This window comes from Salvelinus sp. IW2-2015, linkage group LG36 (assembly GCF_002910315.2).
Source record: "Salvelinus sp. IW2-2015 linkage group LG36, ASM291031v2, whole genome shotgun sequence".
Taxonomy (NCBI): Eukaryota; Metazoa; Chordata; class Actinopteri; order Salmoniformes; family Salmonidae; genus Salvelinus; species Salvelinus sp. IW2-2015.
In genome coordinates, this window is record NC_036875.1 from 10,811,008 (window position 1) to 10,829,734 (window position 18,727).

At 43.1% G+C, this 18,727-nt stretch overlaps 1 protein-coding gene across 2 annotated transcripts; it reads right to left on the minus strand.

Annotated features, from left to right (window-relative positions):
• Nucleotide 1: 1 nt before the first annotated feature.
• csrnp3 (cysteine-serine-rich nuclear protein 3) lies at nt 2–14,459 on the minus strand. 2 transcript variants are annotated; one of them, XM_023981004.1, is made up of 6 exons: nt 14,333–14,459; nt 13,996–14,062; nt 9,603–9,776; nt 4,004–4,263; nt 3,459–3,755; nt 2–3,239 (listed from the first exon to the last, which is right to left on the minus strand). In XM_023981004.1, the coding sequence occupies exons 1-6, from the start codon at nt 14,351–14,353 to the stop codon at nt 2,091–2,093; spliced, it is 1,968 nt and encodes a 655-aa protein (XP_023836772.1). In that variant the 5' UTR covers nt 14,354–14,459; the 3' UTR covers nt 2–2,090. The 2 variants fall into 2 exon arrangements, with proteins under 2 accessions (XP_023836772.1, XP_023836773.1); XM_023981005.2 differs by lacking the exon at nt 13,996–14,062.
• Between the last annotated feature and the right edge of the window lie 4,268 nt (nt 14,460–18,727).

Here is an 18,727-nt window from a genome sequence, read left to right on the forward strand (position 1 = left end):
GTTTCATTTTATTTAAAGGTCATGTATTGTTAAAGCAAAAACGCAACAAAAAATGGCATAACATTTTGGCTTTATCTAACGTTAAGAAACCAAAACACATTGAAGCATTAATACCATTCTGTACAAAAAGTATTCTGTTTCACATTATAGTAAGCGATATAATGAAATCAGGCACATGGAGCTGTACAACTCACAACCATCATGAAACAAGCAACATTTTAGACAGAAACATGTTTTAATCCAATACAGACAGTTCAGTAAAGCACAATAAATACACATTTCAATATATCATTCATAATAAATACTGAAAATCATAAACACAGCAGAATTACTCAATTGGATGCAATGTTACTGTATCTTGCCTTCCCTTAAATACTTTGGCAGTGCTACTGTATAGTCCATACAGTAGCACTGATTGGCTGACAGCTGGATGCACTTTGTTTGCCAATGAGGTGAGGTAACATTATTACTTTATGTTTCAGTCAGGTGCAGAATCACAAATCAAGTAGTGTTGGTTGAATAGAGACACGGTGCAGACTTAGAGGACAGGGATACATGCAGGGCTGCCCACTCCTTTAATGGGGAGGGAATGTTGGTATTTCATTGTAAAGGCTGTCCCTAACGTTTTAATACAGTTGTAGCAATACAAATCTGGAGCATTCTGTTCAATGGCCTTGTAAGTTATTTCATATGAGGGGTTCAATGTTATTTACAGATTTTCTGCAAATCATACTTTTCTCCCAATGTCTCAGGCTGATCAGTCATTCTCTAACTTGGCGCTGATATGAATCATAGGCTTGCTTGATTGTCCGACCTTAAATGCCTGATGTGGCTCTTCGAGAGTATGACATGGCTTTCATTAAGACCTTCGAAGGGTTGTTTTGCATTTCCTGTTCACACTTCTGTGTCACACAATAACGTTCTTATCTGGACAAACAATCTCTTCAGGTATTTACTGTCCGTTGTCATAAGAGAATGGAATGTTTGTGCAAATATGTACTTGAAATAATTTCCCTGTCCAACTCAGCAATACAAATGTTGTCCCCAGTTTCGAAGAGTTACGTATTGTTTATTATGACATATTTATTGGAAATTAAGCCCCATGAAATATGATTTACTGATCATATTATTGTCCTGTTCCCATATATTTGATAGTTGTATATGGTCTTTGAGAGCTGTCAAAGTACTACATTAGTAGTCTAAACATCTACTGTGTGAATCATTTTAACTTGAATGTTTCCAATGAAATTATGCTCTTGGCATTATAATTCAAAATAAATAAATACAAGTGGTAGTCTGTTTCAAGCTTTTCCAGACCATATAAAAGCATGGATGTGACAACACAATAATAAGGTTTGTACAGTACATTGATACAGATTTTATCAACCCAAATTGACCATGGTCAATTTCTCATAAATGCCATTGAAAGACCCAAAGGAACATGCATTTATAGTTATCAAAACATAAGTATACACATACTTCAGAACCAATAAATAAACTGTGACAATATTTTTTTTACACATTTGACACAAACATAGAAAAGTCCCACTCACAATATATGCTTAAATCTTTACCTTTAAAATTACAAGATACATTGCACAGGCTTATAGCTTTCAGTTTTTGTTGACTGATTCCATCTTGCACTTTAGAATATTAGAAATCAGGGGGTTCATTAGAAATGTTTCTCATCATGGAACCTTTAGCTAAATAATGTCAATGTGATGTATGGTCTTGCGAATTACTTGGAAAGTTTAGTTCCCATTAAAGGCCATAAAGATCTTCAACACTTGGTCAGCCTTCCCACGGGCCAAACACTGGTTGAATCAACGTTGTTTCCACGTCATTTCAACCCCAAAATCTATGCGATGACATTGAATCAATGTCGAAAACTGATTGGATTTGCAAAAAAGAATCAATGTAAGGGCATTTAGTCTTTTCTTTCACCCAGCTTTTAACCTAAATCCAATGACATGGTAACATTTGTTGTTGATTTCACATTGAATTCACGTTAGTTGACATTGAACTGTGCCCAGTGGGTCGTTCATTAAGAAAAGACAACATGAAGTCTACAGACAGGTGAGCTAGGCCCACTAAACTGGTGCGACCTGGGGGAGATTCTCTGCTAATGCAGAGGTCTTTGTACTGTCTGCTAGAGAAGGCCCTTCAGACAAATCATTAGCACTAGACACTTCCTTTGGCTGCTCTGTTACAAAACACTTCCCATTACTACCGTAGCCTTTCTGGGAGCTCTTATTGTTCAGGTAGTTGTTGTGGAACTCCATCTGGCTAATGCCCCCAGGCTGCTCAGGGAATGTTCCTTTAGATTGGACCATGTTGTTTTCCAGGTCAGGTGTGCAGCAGCCCATGGCAGTGGTTGCTGCTCTGCCGTTGGTCAGGGTAAAGTGTTGATTGGTGTACTGTTCCTCAGCCTGGTGGGCGTAGTCTGTGTACTGCTCTGCCTTGTCGGCGGCCATGTTGAATGGTCCTTGTGGCATGGCCCCGCTGCTAGTGCTAACTGGGTGTGGGAATGATAAGGCCTCTCCGTAAGTTTCACTGGGTTGGCTGGCCGTCCCGTTGGCAGAGGCAACAGCACTGGGGTTCTCCTGCTGATAATACTCGGCTTGGGAGCTGAGTAAATAAGAGTTTCCATTCATGTGCTTTTCAATGTGGTTGTCCTGTGGCACGGTGCCATCAGAGTAACACAACACAGAGGACAGGGGGACAACCTCTGTGTGGGACACAGGCGCCGTGCTCACACCATCCTCAAAGTCCTCCGACTTCTCCTCCTCCTCATCCTCCTCTTCCTCAGAGTCACTGTTAGCCAAGCTCCGAGTGCTGGAGTCAGACAGTCCGCTGCATAAACTGCTGTTGTCCTCTTCGTCCTCCTCATCCTCCTCATTCTCCTCATCGTCCTCATCCTCATCATCTAGAGGCTCTTCCATGTTGTCAGCTGTCTGGAGGTGCATGATGGCAGACTGTTGGAGTGTTGGGTCTGTCAGAGAGTACTCCAGACTATGTTGGGTCTGGACCAGCGGGTTGCCGTGGCTGTGGCTGTTGCTTTCGCCATGGTAACCATTGGCAGGGGAGGCCTGCTGCTGCTCGCGGCTCTTCTCCAGCTCTAGCTTCATGATGGTGTGCAGGAAGTGGGTCCGTACACGGATGGGGTTAAACTCCACCCGGCCGGCCGCGTTGCTACAGCCCTCCTTGGTACAGCCACAGGGAAAAGACATGCGGTCCACCTGTAGATTGGACCACATTGGGTTATATGACCATATATTCTCCAGTTTGCATGTAATAGATGAATTAGTGTAATCCTTTTGGCAATATCAGATAAGCAACTGTAATTATATAATGCTTTTTCAATAATGCAGTGCTTTCATCTACAGCGTCTAAAATATTTGATCACTTAACGATACATCAGCGTCAGTATGTCTGGGTCAGACTACCCAGAGATTTACCTGGCATTTGATTCCTGCTACACTGCACGCACATGTCTCTGGGTCACAGAACACTCTGCAGTCGCAGCCACAGTCCTCCCTGGACAACCGGATGGCCCGCAGCTCGTGCTTCTCCTCCACGTCAATTTTCTTCACCCCCGAGGTCCGCAGCAGAGCCCGGCGCTTCTTCGTGGTGAGGGGCTGGAGGAAGAAGTACTCATCCACCTCCGTGTTTTCCAGGTCAATGTCATCGTCAGAGATGTCCTCAGCCGTGAGCGTGTTGGCCTCCTCCGACTCCACTGTACCGTTCTTAGTCAGCTGAAAACGAACGAGGGGGGATCAAATTCAGTCTGGTTTGAAGAGTAAGCAACCAGCCGAAACAAATGACATACTGCATCTCAAAAGAGGATACAGAGTTAGCCGTTGAAAACACGTTCTGGATTTCTACGAGGATATGCTATGTCACAACTGTGCATCTAGTACCGTCTGTATATCATGATGCACTATATCATCTCCCTGTGTACAGTACATTTCATTAGCTCAGTAGCTTCCGTTTCTTTTAATACCTTGAGTTTAATGGAGTTGATTTTCTCCTCCTTCAGATGATCTCGGAGCATGTCTCTGTGGATCCTCTCCTGCTCCAGGGCAAACTCTCCCAGGGAGAACTGCCTGACACAGCTGTGTCTGTTGGACATGCCCAGCGTACTGCCTCCCTGACTGGGCACACTGGTGAAACCCTGGCGCCGGCTGAAGTAGTACACCGTCACGTTCTCAAAGTGCACCCTCCTCGTCCTCACACGCTTCTCTCGCTTCAGTATGGAATCAGCTAGAGGACCAAATGAAGAAGAAGTGGACGGTAAAAGGAGCATTAAAAAGCAGTGATAGCTGGCCTACTCATACATGAATAACAGGGGGAAGCAGGGTTATTTGTTCATACATGAATGAAAGATTAAACAGTTCCATGTGGTGGAACCGCCAGTATGACAAAAAGCTAGATTTAACCATCATTACAGCATGCAAGAACAAGAACACTGTTTCAAGGAAATGCACCTATTTAAAACTGCATCATGTACATGGGAAAGTGTTGTATGTTTTTGCTGTCTGTGATGCGCTCTCAATGGTGTAGATGTGTAGCCATACTACAACAAGATAAAAAAAAAACGTTATATTCTGTGCTTACTTACTATTTGCATGATTTGAATACCTATTTTTATTTGACTTTTCATGACCCTAGAACCTCAGGAGTCGTTTTGCTAGCTCTCAGACAACAAGGACATGCTGTAACCCAACCCAGTTCAGTAAAGCAGTGTTTCATCATCCCAACGCTGCCATTTGGCATGTCGATCCTACTTGTGGCTTTTTAAGGGCAGTTCTATGAGAGGGAGGGAGGGAGGGAGGGGAAAAAGGAAAGCAAAGACTGAGAGCATAAATAATCCCCCTTCCTGGCCTGGATGTAGAGTCGCTTTCCCAGCGGTCACTTGAGGTCAGACAAACAGGACAAATGGGGACCATCTGGTTGGTGCAGCACTCCACCCGGTGCCATAAGGACAATGTCTTCATTAACAACATGGGAGTGCCAGTCTGGGCTTCATGATTGGAATTTTTCTTTATTGTCTTGAAAAAAGGTTTATAAAATGTTATTTTGGGTATCCACGTGGTTTTCAAGCTTGCACCCTGAAGAAGGCACAGTGATGCCGAAACGTTGGTGTTTTTCTTACCCAATAAATTACTGGGAGGTTATACATGTGGCTCTCTTTGTTTTTAAAGCTTGCAATACCTAAATTCAAAAGGCACTAGCACATCTGAGCAATCTTATTTGCAGGTGCATGGCAACAATTTAACAAGATGAAGGAAAAAGGAAACCGCACACTGCTCTTGATAGTATCACTGATATTTAATAAGCTTACGTATCGGCCTCACGGCCTTCGTCAGAGCTTTTGTGATTTTTTTAAATTTGCACCCTTATGTAGACCTGGCCCCACCCACATCCGTTCCACACATCGAAGGGGGTTGGAGGCAAAGGAAAAACAAACAAGTGCTACCAAATATAACAATATGCATTTCATAAATATTACAAAAGTGTATAAACAAGACGTATTGAACACGTCTGTAAAACCACAATGAAGACATAGCAAGTTTTCATTAATCATTGGGTACATCGTACGAAAAACATCAGAGTAATCTTCAATAGGCACATAATTCATGTTCAAATTCACAACATAACATACATAGGCATTTCATCATTAAGTCCTTTAGGAAATAATGTCTAGAGGGTGAAAATCCCAAAACATTATTTTTTACTCAGAGTATTATTAATATCACCTCCCCTGTCTGATATCTTAACTTTCTCTATGCCACAAAATCTAAAAGGTAGAAATGTCATGCTTCAGGTCATTGAAATGTACAGCGACTGGATAATCCCTGTCGTTTCTCCTGATTGAACCTATATGTTCACAAATTCTCTGTTTGAGAGAGCGGGAGATTTTACCGACATAGCAGAGCCCACATGGACATTTAATAATGTAAATAACATGGGTGGTGGAACACGTAATAATGTCATTTATTTTGGAACCGTTTTCCTGTGTGTGGGTGGCAGAAATATTCACACTTCATCATATTGTTGCACTGTGCGCATCCTCTGCATTTATAGCTACCATTTGGTAGAGGGCGTAAAAGAGCCTGGCTGATTTTCTTTATTGGCTGGCAGTTGGCATGAACCAATTTATCGCGTAAATTGCGACCTCTCCTATACACAATAAGTGGTGGATTTTTAAATTCAGGCGGCAAAACTGGGTCCGATGATAAAATACGCTAGTGTTTCTTGACCACACCTCCCACTTTTCGCGAATTCAAAGTATATATGTAGTTGTGAACATTACGGAGTGTTCTTTAGCGGGTCTTTTTTGTAGCAGTTCATCTCGTGTTTTTTCCAATGCCAGATTATGAGCTTCATCCACACATTGTGACAAGCATGGACGTATGGCATTTGCAGCAAAGATATTCATATTCAGGTTTTGAGATAAGGTTGTTTAATAGGGCTTGCTCCAGATTAGAGCATATATCCCTTTGGAACACCTGTGTGGGATCAACACTCAGTTTTCTATAGAAACGTTCATTGCTGAGTTGTCTCTGAATTTCTTCTTGATATTTTTCATAGTCTAAAACAACCACAGCACCCCCCTTGTCTGCAGGTTTTATAACCAAAGATGAATCTTTCATTCATTCATTGAGTGCCTTTTCTTCTGTTCTTGCGATACCTAACATAGTTGGATTTTTCTCTGTATTTCTTCCTATTTCTTGTCCATTTTCGATTAGGGTTGCTACAACCATGTCTAAAAATGTATCTTTGAGAATACATAGTAGCCCTTTTCAAAGACCTCACAATTCCAAGGCTTCTTCACTAAAAGCAATCACACCAGGAGAGGAGCTGGATTATTTCTTCAACACTAACGTGACCCGAGACAGGTTTGTTCTGTATTCACCAGGAAACAATGCTACTGTACATCTCAGGAGCAAGCCTGATACATTGTGGCACCTCTTTAGTGGGGAGAAGCTGGGGGAGCCATGTATTGTGCTGCATAGTGCAGACTACAGCTTAGAGTAGCGTCCTCCTGGTTGCCTTTATCTGCAGCAGCTGACACAGAAGGCTCAGGAGCCTGGGGAAACAGTACCCTGGTCACTGGTCCACACACACCCCTGGGAGGAGCCCTGTCACTCACACCCATAATAAACCAGGGCAGGGTTACTGTATGCATCTGTCACCAAACACAACATAGATCTGTCACCTGAGGAACCATCCACCAAATTTTCCGTAGGTTGCCTACGAATAGCATCATATCTGCTCATAGAAAGATACAGGTAATCTAATACACAGTTCTTTTTTATCAGTGGCGCCATCAGTGGTGCCTGCCAAACTGGCTGTAGCCTTTCCAATAAGTAGCTGTGGAGCAGAGAACAGGTTCACTCGACTGAGAGCTTCTTAGAGAGCCTGACAGACACACCAATAGCTTTGCACGTGGCTAGAGACGAGACAGCCCGCACTATGGCTACTTAGCTGAGAACACAGACACTACACTAGTTTAACTCAGACATGGCTAGAGACTAGACAGTCCTCCCTATGCTGCTCAGCTGAAGAACACAGGACACTAGTTCAGCTCAGACATGGCTAGAGACTAGACAGCCTCCCTATGGCTGCTCAGCTGAGAACACAGACACTAGTTCAAGCTCAGACATGGCTAGAGACTAGACAGTCCTCCCTATGGCTGCTCAGCTGAGAACACAACACTAGTTCAGCTCAGACATGGCTAGAGACTAGACAGTCCTCCCTATGGCTGCTCAGTCGAGAACACAGACACTAGTTCAGCTCAGACATGGCTAGAGACTAGACAGTCCTCCTATGGCTGCTCAGCTGAGAAACACAGACACTAGTTCAGCTCAGACATGGCTAGAGACTAGACAGCCTCCCTATGGCTGCTCAGCTGAGAACACAGACACTAGTTCAGCTCAGACATGGCTAGAGACTAGACAGTCCTCCCTATGGCTGCCTCTGCTGAGAACACAGACACTAGTTCAGCTCAGACATGGCTAGAGACTAGACAGCCCTCCCTATGGCTGCTCAGCTGAGAACACAGACACTAGTTCAGACAAAAAATACATAAATTACCAGGATTTCTGTGTTAATATGGAGGAATTAAAAATAATCGTATTTCTATACTAGTGGTGCGAGGCTAAGCTGAAAATGTGGACTCAGTAAAACACTTTGTGATAAAAGCACCAAATTTGGCACAGAGGTAGATATACACTACATGACCAAAAGTATGTGCACACCTGCTAGTCAAACATCTCATTGCAAAACCATGGGCATTAATATGGAGTTGGTCCCCCTTTGATGCTATAACATCCTCCACTCTTCTGGGAATGCTTTACACTAGATGTTGGAACATTGCTGCAGGGATTTGCCTCCATTCAGCCATAAGAGCATTAGTGAGGTTGGGCACTGATGTTGGGCGATTAGGCCTGGCTCGCAGTCGGCGTTCCAATACAACCCAATGGTGTTCGATGGAGTCGAGGTCAGGACATAGGTGGCATCCTATGACGGTCCCACGTTGAAAGTCACTAAGCTCTTTAGTAAGGCCATTCTACTGCCAATTTCTGGCTATGGAGATTGCATGGATATGTGCTCGATTTTATACACGTCAGCAACGGGTGTGGCTGAAATAGCCAAATCCACTAATTTTAAGGGGTGTCCACATACTTTTGTATATATAGTGTACAGTATGAAAATATATAGATATGGAGACACCCCAGATTTGGCCCCTGGGGGGCATGGCAGCCACTATAAAAAAAATCAATAGGCCCATATATTGCCCATATTGGTGGCCATCTTAGGTCCTACCGTTATGTCAGATTAGCTCAGTCACCAATTTCTCAGCCTCTGAGTATCACAGAAGCACACACTTTGAATTAATAAATGACACATGTTCATAAGAAGTGGCTATGAAAGAAATTGATCAAAATCTGTTCATAGCATGGTAAACATACAAAAACATATGTTTTCAAACATCAAATTTGACTATACATGTGAGATTGTTTTTACATGAATGCTTATCTTTGAGAAATTAAACCATTTACTTGTATTACAAAAACCTAATAAAATCTAAAGTGTCACTGCTTGACAGAGTGTCTCTTTGCAATCATTACCAGTTTGGGGTCAAAATGGACCCCCCCCCCTTTGCGATAAAAATATTTTGCCGCTTTCAGGGTTAAAGCACACAGATTGATCCAKTTTTTTCTCTTTCCTCTTCAACTGTGTTATCGGAATTATATTCCTACTGGCTATGGGTTGTTTTTGGCTTCAGAACTCAGAACATCACAAGTTATTATTGACAATATGTTTCCTAACACACTCAACATCCATTACAAAAGCAACATTATGATGGATTAGTAACAGAATGACACATGCTTCATTAAAAAAGGAATGTCTCTTTCACTAATGTACAATATGAACAATGAATGTAGCTATTTGTTCGTTCTTTCGACACTGTGTCAGTGTTGAGCATATCAATGAGTGTTTTGTAGTGTTTCGTTGACTGTAGGGGGAGAGAGCAGTGTGTGTGTGTGTGCATGTGTGTGTGTGCTTGTGTGTGTGGGAGCCAGGTGACTCACGGGTGAAGGTGGCCGAGGCCGAGGGGTTGACACTGTCGCTGCTGTCCCCGCTCTCGCTGCAGGAGACCTCGTAATCAGACTCCCGCAACGAGGAGCATGGYGAGGAGGACACCTCCTCAAACCTCCTCTTAAGTATTCCGCTCATGGCCCTCTTCTCCGTCTCCGCCACTGCACCTGCAACAATCAACAGGGAAGGAAGGTAACACATGATTTAATGCCCAGCTTAGGCCCCGCCGGTCTGGGCAGTACTCCTCAACACAGTCAATTAGCAGTGAGTCACAGAACACAACAACCCAAGCTGCTGCCCAGCTCCCCCCCCCCGACTCCTGATGGTCCCCAGGCAATTGATCACCTTGCCACAAAGGAGCTTGGATGCATGGCAAAGGCTGCGAATTGCATGCTACGTCTACCTCTCAGGAAGTTCATTCTGCTGTCTTTGATTGAGTGACCACAGAAAAAGGACACTGGACTGAGACTGTTTCTTCTGCCCTGTCCTCGTGATGGTATTCATAAAAACACTGCCTGACTGTTGTTCAACTCAATAAAAATGTTATCACAAAAGAACAACATGGGGTGAAAATGAAATGAGACATTAATGCCCAAAGCAGGCTTTTAGTATCCGGCCACAGCACCATATGACAAATTCAAAACATTATGTGACTGTACTTAATTGTTGTTGCACCTCAGAAACACAATGAATGCATCCAGCCGGCTACTGATTGAAATTATCCACTGGCTTCAAAATGTATTAATTACATTTTAGGGGAAATTAAAAAAGCCTGACTACAGCTTGACTTATTTTGGGTTATGCAGTGAATTTAAATATGCCTGTACAAACTGTCTGAATGTGTGTGGGTGTGTGCGTGTGCGTGGGCGTGCGCACGTGAATGTGTGTGGGTGTGCGCGCATAAGATGCATGCATGTAAAATCAAATAGTGATTTGTGAAATGGTTAACGTTGCACATTCAGTGCTCCTCCATAGAGGGGTTCCAATCTGAGGCATGACTTGTAGTATTTAGGGGGAAATTATGAGTGACATGGTTATACCTTCTATAAAAGAAAGTGAACATTTTCCAGTGGACCGGGATGAGCACCCAGAGGGCTGTAAAGTGCTATTGGCTGAATAAAGGAACCTGAGTGTTTAGCTAGCTGTCAGTGTCACAGAGACGGAGGAAAGACCCTGGTATGCGTCCAAAATGGCACCCTATTCCCTATATAGTAGGGATTTTGTTAAAAGTAGTGCACTAAATAGGGAATATGGTGCCATTAGGAATAGGGCGCCATTCGGGATACACATTCGGGATACAGCCCCTTTCTGAGTCCCTCATCCTCCCCAATGCCACTACACAGCAGACCACTACACGAGAGGCCAGTGGAGAGCAGCCACCAATGACAGCCATTAAACTCTGACAGATGATGCAATTAAACCAATCAAAACAAGAGCAGGCTCATCAGTCAACTACACAGATACTAAGTGCCAAATTAGGCTACTGACTTTAAGAAGTCTTACTTTGTAACTGTCAAACATTGTTTTTCTGGAACTTGCTATACCTTCCCTCCACAAATCATGTTACATCACTTGGTCTTCAGCCAGTCATTGTCTGCATCAGTAATCTGTAGCAATTATTTTGATATGAATAATGTCATTTTAAACATCAATAAATCTATGCGTTATTACACAAACAATAGTAATTGCATTTTGTCTAATAAATGTATGTCCCTCAACATGTTGACAACGTAACGTTATATGTGACAACAAGAGTCTGGCTTTTGTTTCTCTTACTATATGACTTAGGAAGTCATCTTCTAAAACGCATCCAAGACCATTATCATACAGATAGACAGCAGAGCTAGAGAAGCATGACTGGCAGGTTCTCCGACTCCTCTTTGTTTTCGACACGGAAATAAAGAAACAAGACATTGAGGTAATGTGTGAACGTTTGTTCCCTCAAAAAACTTTGCTCAATTTGAGCTGAATGTATAAAAACGTGTTGTCGAATTACAGATTCATGTTTGCCTTTGGAAGGCAACACTGCTGTTGGTTCAGCTTTATGCTCAAATTTTGACAAAATTCGCAATCATATTGCAGCTGGTTGCCTTACAATTGCACGTTGAATCAACAAACTCAGCTCGAAGTGAGCTGAATTTGAACAAGCTTGACAAGTCAAATTACAAATGTATGTTTGCTCAAAACCACTAAAAGCCATACCCATCATTATCATATTTCCCAGCATGCTCTATTGCAGGTTGATTTTCAGAATTGTTTGTTTCAATATCTGTGTTTGGTTGATTAATATCTTATGCTACACTAACATAAATTAAATACATTTTTCTAAACTAATCCAATCTGTTAGTAGTTGGACTTTTTGCACCCGTTACTGAGATGGCTGTACCAGTTTATATGACTTAGGTTGTCTCAATAATCAATCTTCCCTACCCTGGCAGTCATACTCAATGCAGGTGATTAAAAGTTCAAATTGTTAGATATCCTCACTCTGGCTGGATTCCAATAGGAATTACGCATCACTTTGCAAGGCAGCATAATGGCACTTGCAGTCTTGATATAGCCTGTTAACCAGGAGTTTCAACTAGGCCCTCAAAGAAAGGCCTTATGATATATGTAATAATTAAAGGTAGAATAAATTCTCAAGTTAAATTGTCTGTTCATTGTTCACTCAACCTATAATTCAAAGTTGAGTGAACATGCAATTTAACTTAAGAATGTATGTTTGTTCATCTATATGCCAAAATGTTAAGCCAACTCACAATCCCATTGCAGATGGCTGCCTTAAAATTGTACGTTAAATCAACTTTGACATTTTATTTTGACCATGTGTGGTAGTTGCTATGACATAGGTCTGCTTGCCCCTGGAGGAGATTCAACGTCGACTACAGTAACTTGCACTGTGGAATGTCCAATGTGAGGCATCAATGTGAGGCACCCGCTGCATGTACAGTAGGCAACTCATGCTGTTGACGCCAATCATTCTTTTCCATTGTCACTTTAATGGATCACAACAAACTCTACATACCTTGATCCAAAACCTATCAGCATTTCCATTCATGAAATATTGAATCAGTCTAGAATGGTCACTGGACCTTATCATTTAGCATCAAAGGGTGCACAGATGACGCAACTATCAAAGACTGCCTGAATGCTAAGATAATTGAAAAACTTGAAAGACTTTCATCCACCTTTTGGGTCATTCGGTGTGAAAATGAAACACCGTAAATGTCAAGGACATTGAGCAGTTTCCTGTAACCTACTGAGCCTTTTGATGTAGACTATAACCAACGGAGGAAATGTAAAAAGGCATAAGAGGGTTAATACCTCTTTTTCTACAGGTGTCCAACTGGGAAGTTGGACAATGCTCCATGTAATTCAGGAAAAATACAAAATAGTACGGACATTTGAGTTCCATTTTACAAATGGGATGGCCCATACAATGTAAGTCTATTTTGTCATTATTTTAAGTGGTTCCCCAYTGTTGAAAACCATTCGTATTCTTAGCCCTCAGCGGATGCTGCACTATTCTTTGATAGACAAAGTGGTTTCCATGGAAATGCTAATATACTAGCACAAATAGTGATTTCACAGTGATACTCCTCCAGCCCTATGTCTGTGAAGCATAAATGTCACCGCAGCACTACATCTGAAAACACATGAATACAATATAGATTGAGGATAATCATTTTTGAGGAAATCACACAAATTAAGAATATAACAAGATAAATATCCTATTACCAGAATCCAAAGGCACACAAATATTATTTTCTGTATGAACAAGGATCATGATGTCTTATTTCACACTGTAGCTATCCCAAAATAGATCCATTCGGACAGGGTAACATCATCTGTATTGTAACACAGTGGTTAATGTAAGCAGACTCCACTTCTAACAGCACAAGCCAGAGAACAGCGCTCGTTCCTCCTCTACATCATGCAGTTCTTTCTTTGTCTCCTCCAATGTTGTGTTCTAACTAATCAAGGCTGGGAATACACCACGGTGCATGAGAAAATGCTGGGAGAAATAATGCAGCAAAAGCCTGCTTGCAAAGCCCCTCCCTGTGCTGGCTTCACTGAGCGCACACACATGTACAAACCAACTGTATTCCTTTAGGAACTGTATCCACAGCCCGCGGTGGCACACTCATATTCTGAATTAAACGGACAACGTTTTCCCCATTCATAAGGTTCACAAATCACCATACACAGAGGTGACACACAAGACTCACACTGCAGATCTGCTATATGGAGAGAGACACCGTGAAAGCTCTCGTCCCAAGTAATACTAACAAGCCCACAGCATCTGTAGCAAGTCATGACACATCAGGTCCTGCAAAGGAATACATAAGGGTGCACTTTGTGCCAACCCTGGTAGAAACGACTGACCTGTGTCCACTGGCGTGTTTTCCGACTCCTTTGACCCCCTTCTCACAGTGAGACTTGGGAGCAAAATCTAAATGAAGCACTCAAAAAGAGGTGAAACATGATAAATGAAGGGCTCCCATTTTGCTTTAGTCCACTGACTTACTGCGACCCTGCTGCTCTGAGGGCACGAGTGCCGGCTGAGAGGGAGAGATAGGGAGAGACACAGAGAGACTTGTACATTTCCCAGCCCTGACTGCCACTGCCGGTACCATATGTTTATTGTTAAATGAAGATAGGCACTCTCTCTTTAACTCTCCCTATCCCTTCCTCTCTACCTCCCMCTCTCTGTCTTACTCACCCTAGCCACACAAAGACTCATTAGCTGCTGCCGGCTGAAAGGCTGGATCCTGACTGGAGTGGAGGGAGGAAGCCTGTGAGATCACATGGGAGGGATGTCTGAGAGAGAGTCAGGCGTGCCTGTGCTCCTGCTGTCTGCAGATATATATTTTTTATCAGCATGAGCCTGGGAGGGAGGGAAAGACAGAGGGAGAGGAGGGGGGTAAGAGTGATGCAGAGGGGGAGGGTATGGTGAAGGGGAGGGGAAGAGAGGTAGAGCGAGAGARTGAGCGAGAGAGGGGCAGGGAGCGGAAGAAAAACAGTTGATTCCAGGCTCAATAACCCAGTAAGATGAATGGGCACAATGCTTAAAACCACAGGAGGAACCATTGCATGGCTCACAACGTTGAGATTGGAAGTAAAATCTCCAGAAAGTGACAAATCCAGCAAAAGAGCATTATTTGTGCTTATTCTAAAGGTCTTCGAATCATTGAAAATTGTAAGTATACCTCAGACAAATGGGAATTAGCCTACCCCATACAAGCTAATTATGCCAAAAGTTTACTGGCCCCAAAACCAACTAAATATCCAAACCATCACAGTAATAATATAAGGATCTCACATCACAGTGAATACTACAGTATATCACCCGCAGAGAGGAGCCCATCTACCTTTGTAATAGTTGTCCCCAGTGAAGTGATTAAAGCAGAAGCACTTCCTATCCAAGGAAGTCCTGTTTAGTGTGGCTGTGGCTTGTGGAGTCGGAGGGATGATACCATTCTTACACGCAATGGGAGAATGATTCAACATTAGAAGCACTGCACTTCCTCCTACAGCTTTGGCTTAATCTACTGCTTTATAGTCACAGACAGGAAATAAAATCAACACTGGAGCAGTGCTGTTAGGAGCTACAGGCACTATGGCTGATTACAGACAAAAGGCAAACATACAGAGACAGAGTTACACCAAATGTCAATAAATGTACTTCAATACACACACAAATATATTATATTTACTCCTCTGCCCACAAAATGTGTATTCCAAGATGAAGACATGTAACACTTTGTGCGAGGGCCTAATACACAGTGCATAATGTAAATCCACAATTTTAGAATAAGGCTGTAATGCAACAAAATATGGGAAAAGTGAAGAGGTCTGACAAACTCCCCTTGACTTTTTCCCCCAGGTTTTTTTGTGTAAATTAATAACAATTGAAAAGCTGAAATGTCAACTTGAGTCAATAAATCAATACATATATTTAAMCCCTTTGTTATGGCAAGCCTAAAAAAGTTCAGGAGTAAAAATGTACTTAACAAGTCACATAATAAGTTGCATGGACTCAATCTGTGTGCAATAATAGTCTTTAACATGATTTTTGAATGAATACCTCATCTCTGTACCCCACACATACAATCATCTGTAAGGGCCCTCAGTCGAGCAGTGACTTTCAAATAGGGATTCAACCACAAAGAACAGGTAGGTATTCTAAAGACTCTCAAAAAGGGCACCTATTGGTAGATATAAAAAGCAGACATTGAATATCCATTTGAGCATGGGGAAGTTATTAATTACACCGCACCTGGCTTAAATGGTGCATCTAGAGACAAAACCTCTCATCGTCACTCAATGTCTAGGCTTACCTCCACTGTACTCACATCCTACCATACCCTTGTCTGTACATTATGTCTTGAATCTATTCTTCCGTGCCCAGAACCCTGCTCGTTTTACTCTCTGTTCCAAACGCACTAGACGACCAGTTCTTATAGCCTTTAGCCGTACTCTTATCCTACTCATCGGTTCCTCTGGTGATGTAGAGGTTAACCCAGGCCCTGCAGCCCCCAGCATCACTCCCATTCCCCAGGCGCTCTCATTTGTTGACTTCTGTAACCGTAAAAGCATTGGTTTCATGCATGTTAACATTAGAAGCATCCTCCCAAAGTTTGTTTTATTCACTGCTTTAGCACACTCCACCAACCCGGATGTCCTAGCCGTGTCTGAATCCTGGCTTAGGAAGGCCACCAAAAATCCTGAAATTTCCATCCCTAACTATAACATTTTCCAACAAGATAGAACTGCCAAAGGGGGCGGAGTTGCAATCTACTGCAGAGATAGCCTGCAGAGATTTGTCATACTATCCAGGTCTGTGCCCAAACAATTTGAGCTTCTACTTTTAAAATCCACCTTTCCAGAAACAAGTCTCTCACCGTTGCCGCTTGTTATAGACCCCCTCGGCCCCCAGCTGTGCCCTGGACACCATATGTGAATTGATTGCCCCCATCTATCTTCAGAGTTCGTACTGTTAGGTGACCTAAACTGGGACATGCTTAACACCCCGGCCATCCTACAATCTAAGCTAGATGCCCTCAATCTCACACAAATCATCAAGGAACCTACCAGGTACAACCCTAAATCTGTAACCATGGATACCCTCTTTGATATCATCCTAACCAACCTGCCCTCTAAATACACCTCTGCTGTCTTCAACCAGGATCTCAGCGATCACTGCCTCATTGCCTGCGTGCGTACTGGGTCCGCGGTCAAACGATCACCCCTCATCACTGTCAAACGCTCTCCCTAAAACACTTCTGCGAGAAGGCCTTTCTAATCGACCTGGCCCGGGTATCCTGGAAGGATATTGACCTCATCCCTTCAGTAGAGGATGCCTGGTTGCTCTTCAAAAGTGCTTTCCTCTCCATATTAAATAAGCATGCCCGATTTAAAAAAAAATGAACTAAGAACAGATATAGCCCTTGGTTCACCCCAGACTTGACTGCCCTTGACCAGCACAAAAACTTCCTGTGGCGTTCTGCATTAGCATCGAATAGCCCCAGCGATATGCAACTTTTCAGGGAAGTCAGGAACCAATATACTCAGTCAGTTAGGAAAGCTAAGGCTAGCTTTTCAAAACAGAAATTTGCTTCCTGTAGCACTAATTCCAAAAAGTTTTGGGACACTGTAAAGTCCATGGAGAATAAGAGCACCGCCTCCCAGCTGCCCAYTGCACTGGGGATAGGAAACACTGTCACCACTGATAAATCTACGATAATCGATCATTTCAATAAGCATTTGTCCACGGCTGGCCATGCTTTCCACCTGGCTACCCCTACCCTGGCCAACATCTCAGCACCCCCTGCAGAAACTTGCCCAAACCCCCACCTGCTTCTCCTTCACCCAAATCCAGACAGCTGATGTTCTGAAAGAACTTCAAAATCTGGATCCCTACAAATCAGCTGGGCTAGACAATCTGGACCCTCTCTTTTTTAAATTATCTGCCGAAATTGTTGCAACCCCTATTACTAGCCTATTCAACCTCTCTTTCGTATCGTCTGAGATCCCCAAAGATTGGAAAGCTGCCACGGTCATCCCCCTCTTCAAAGGGGGAGACACTCTAGACCAAACTGTTACAGACCTATATCCATCCTGCCCTGCCTTCCTAAAACCTTCGAAAGCCAAGTTAATAAACAGATCTCTGATCATTTCGAATCCCACCGTACCTTCTCCACTATGCAATCGGGTTTCCGAGCTGGTCATGGGTGCACCTCAGCCACGCTCAAGGTCCTAAACGGCCATCGATAAAAGACAGTACTGTGCAGCTGTCTTCATTGACCTGGCCAAGGCTTTCGACTCTGTCAATCACCGCATTCTTATCGGCAGACTCAATAGCCTTGGCTTCTCAAATGACTGCCTCGCCTGGGTCACCAACTACTTCTCAGATAGAGTTCAGTGTGTCAAATTGGAGGGCCTGTTGTCCGGCCCTCTGGTCAGGTCTCTATGGGCGTGCCACAGGGTTCAATTCTCGGGTCGACTCTTTTCTCTGTATATATCAATGATGTCGCACTTGCTGCTGGTAATTCTCTGATCCCCCTCTATGCAGACGACACCATTCTGTATACATCTGGCCCTTCTTGGACACTGTGCTAACAAACCTCCAAACGAGCTTCAACGCCATACAACACTCCTCCGTGGCCTCCAACTGCTTTTAAATGCTAGTAAAACTAAGTGCATGCTCTTCAACCGATTGCTGCCCGCACCCTCCCGCTCGACTAGCATCAATACTCTGGACGGTTCTGACCTAGAATATGTGGACAACTACAAATACCTAAGTGTCTGGCTAGACTGTAAACTATCCTTCCAGACTCACATTAAGCATCTCCAATCCAAAATTAAATCTAGAATCGGCTTCCAATTTCGCAACAAAGTCTCCTTCACTCATGCCGCCAAACGTACCCTTGTAAAACTGACTATTCTACCGTTCCTTGACTTTGGCGATGTCATTTACAAAATAGCCCCTAACACTCTACTCAGCAAACTGGATGTAGTCTATCACAGTGCCATCCATTTTATCACCAAAGCCCTATATACTACCCACCACTGCAACCTGTATGCTCTCGCTGGCTGGCCCTCACTACATATCCGT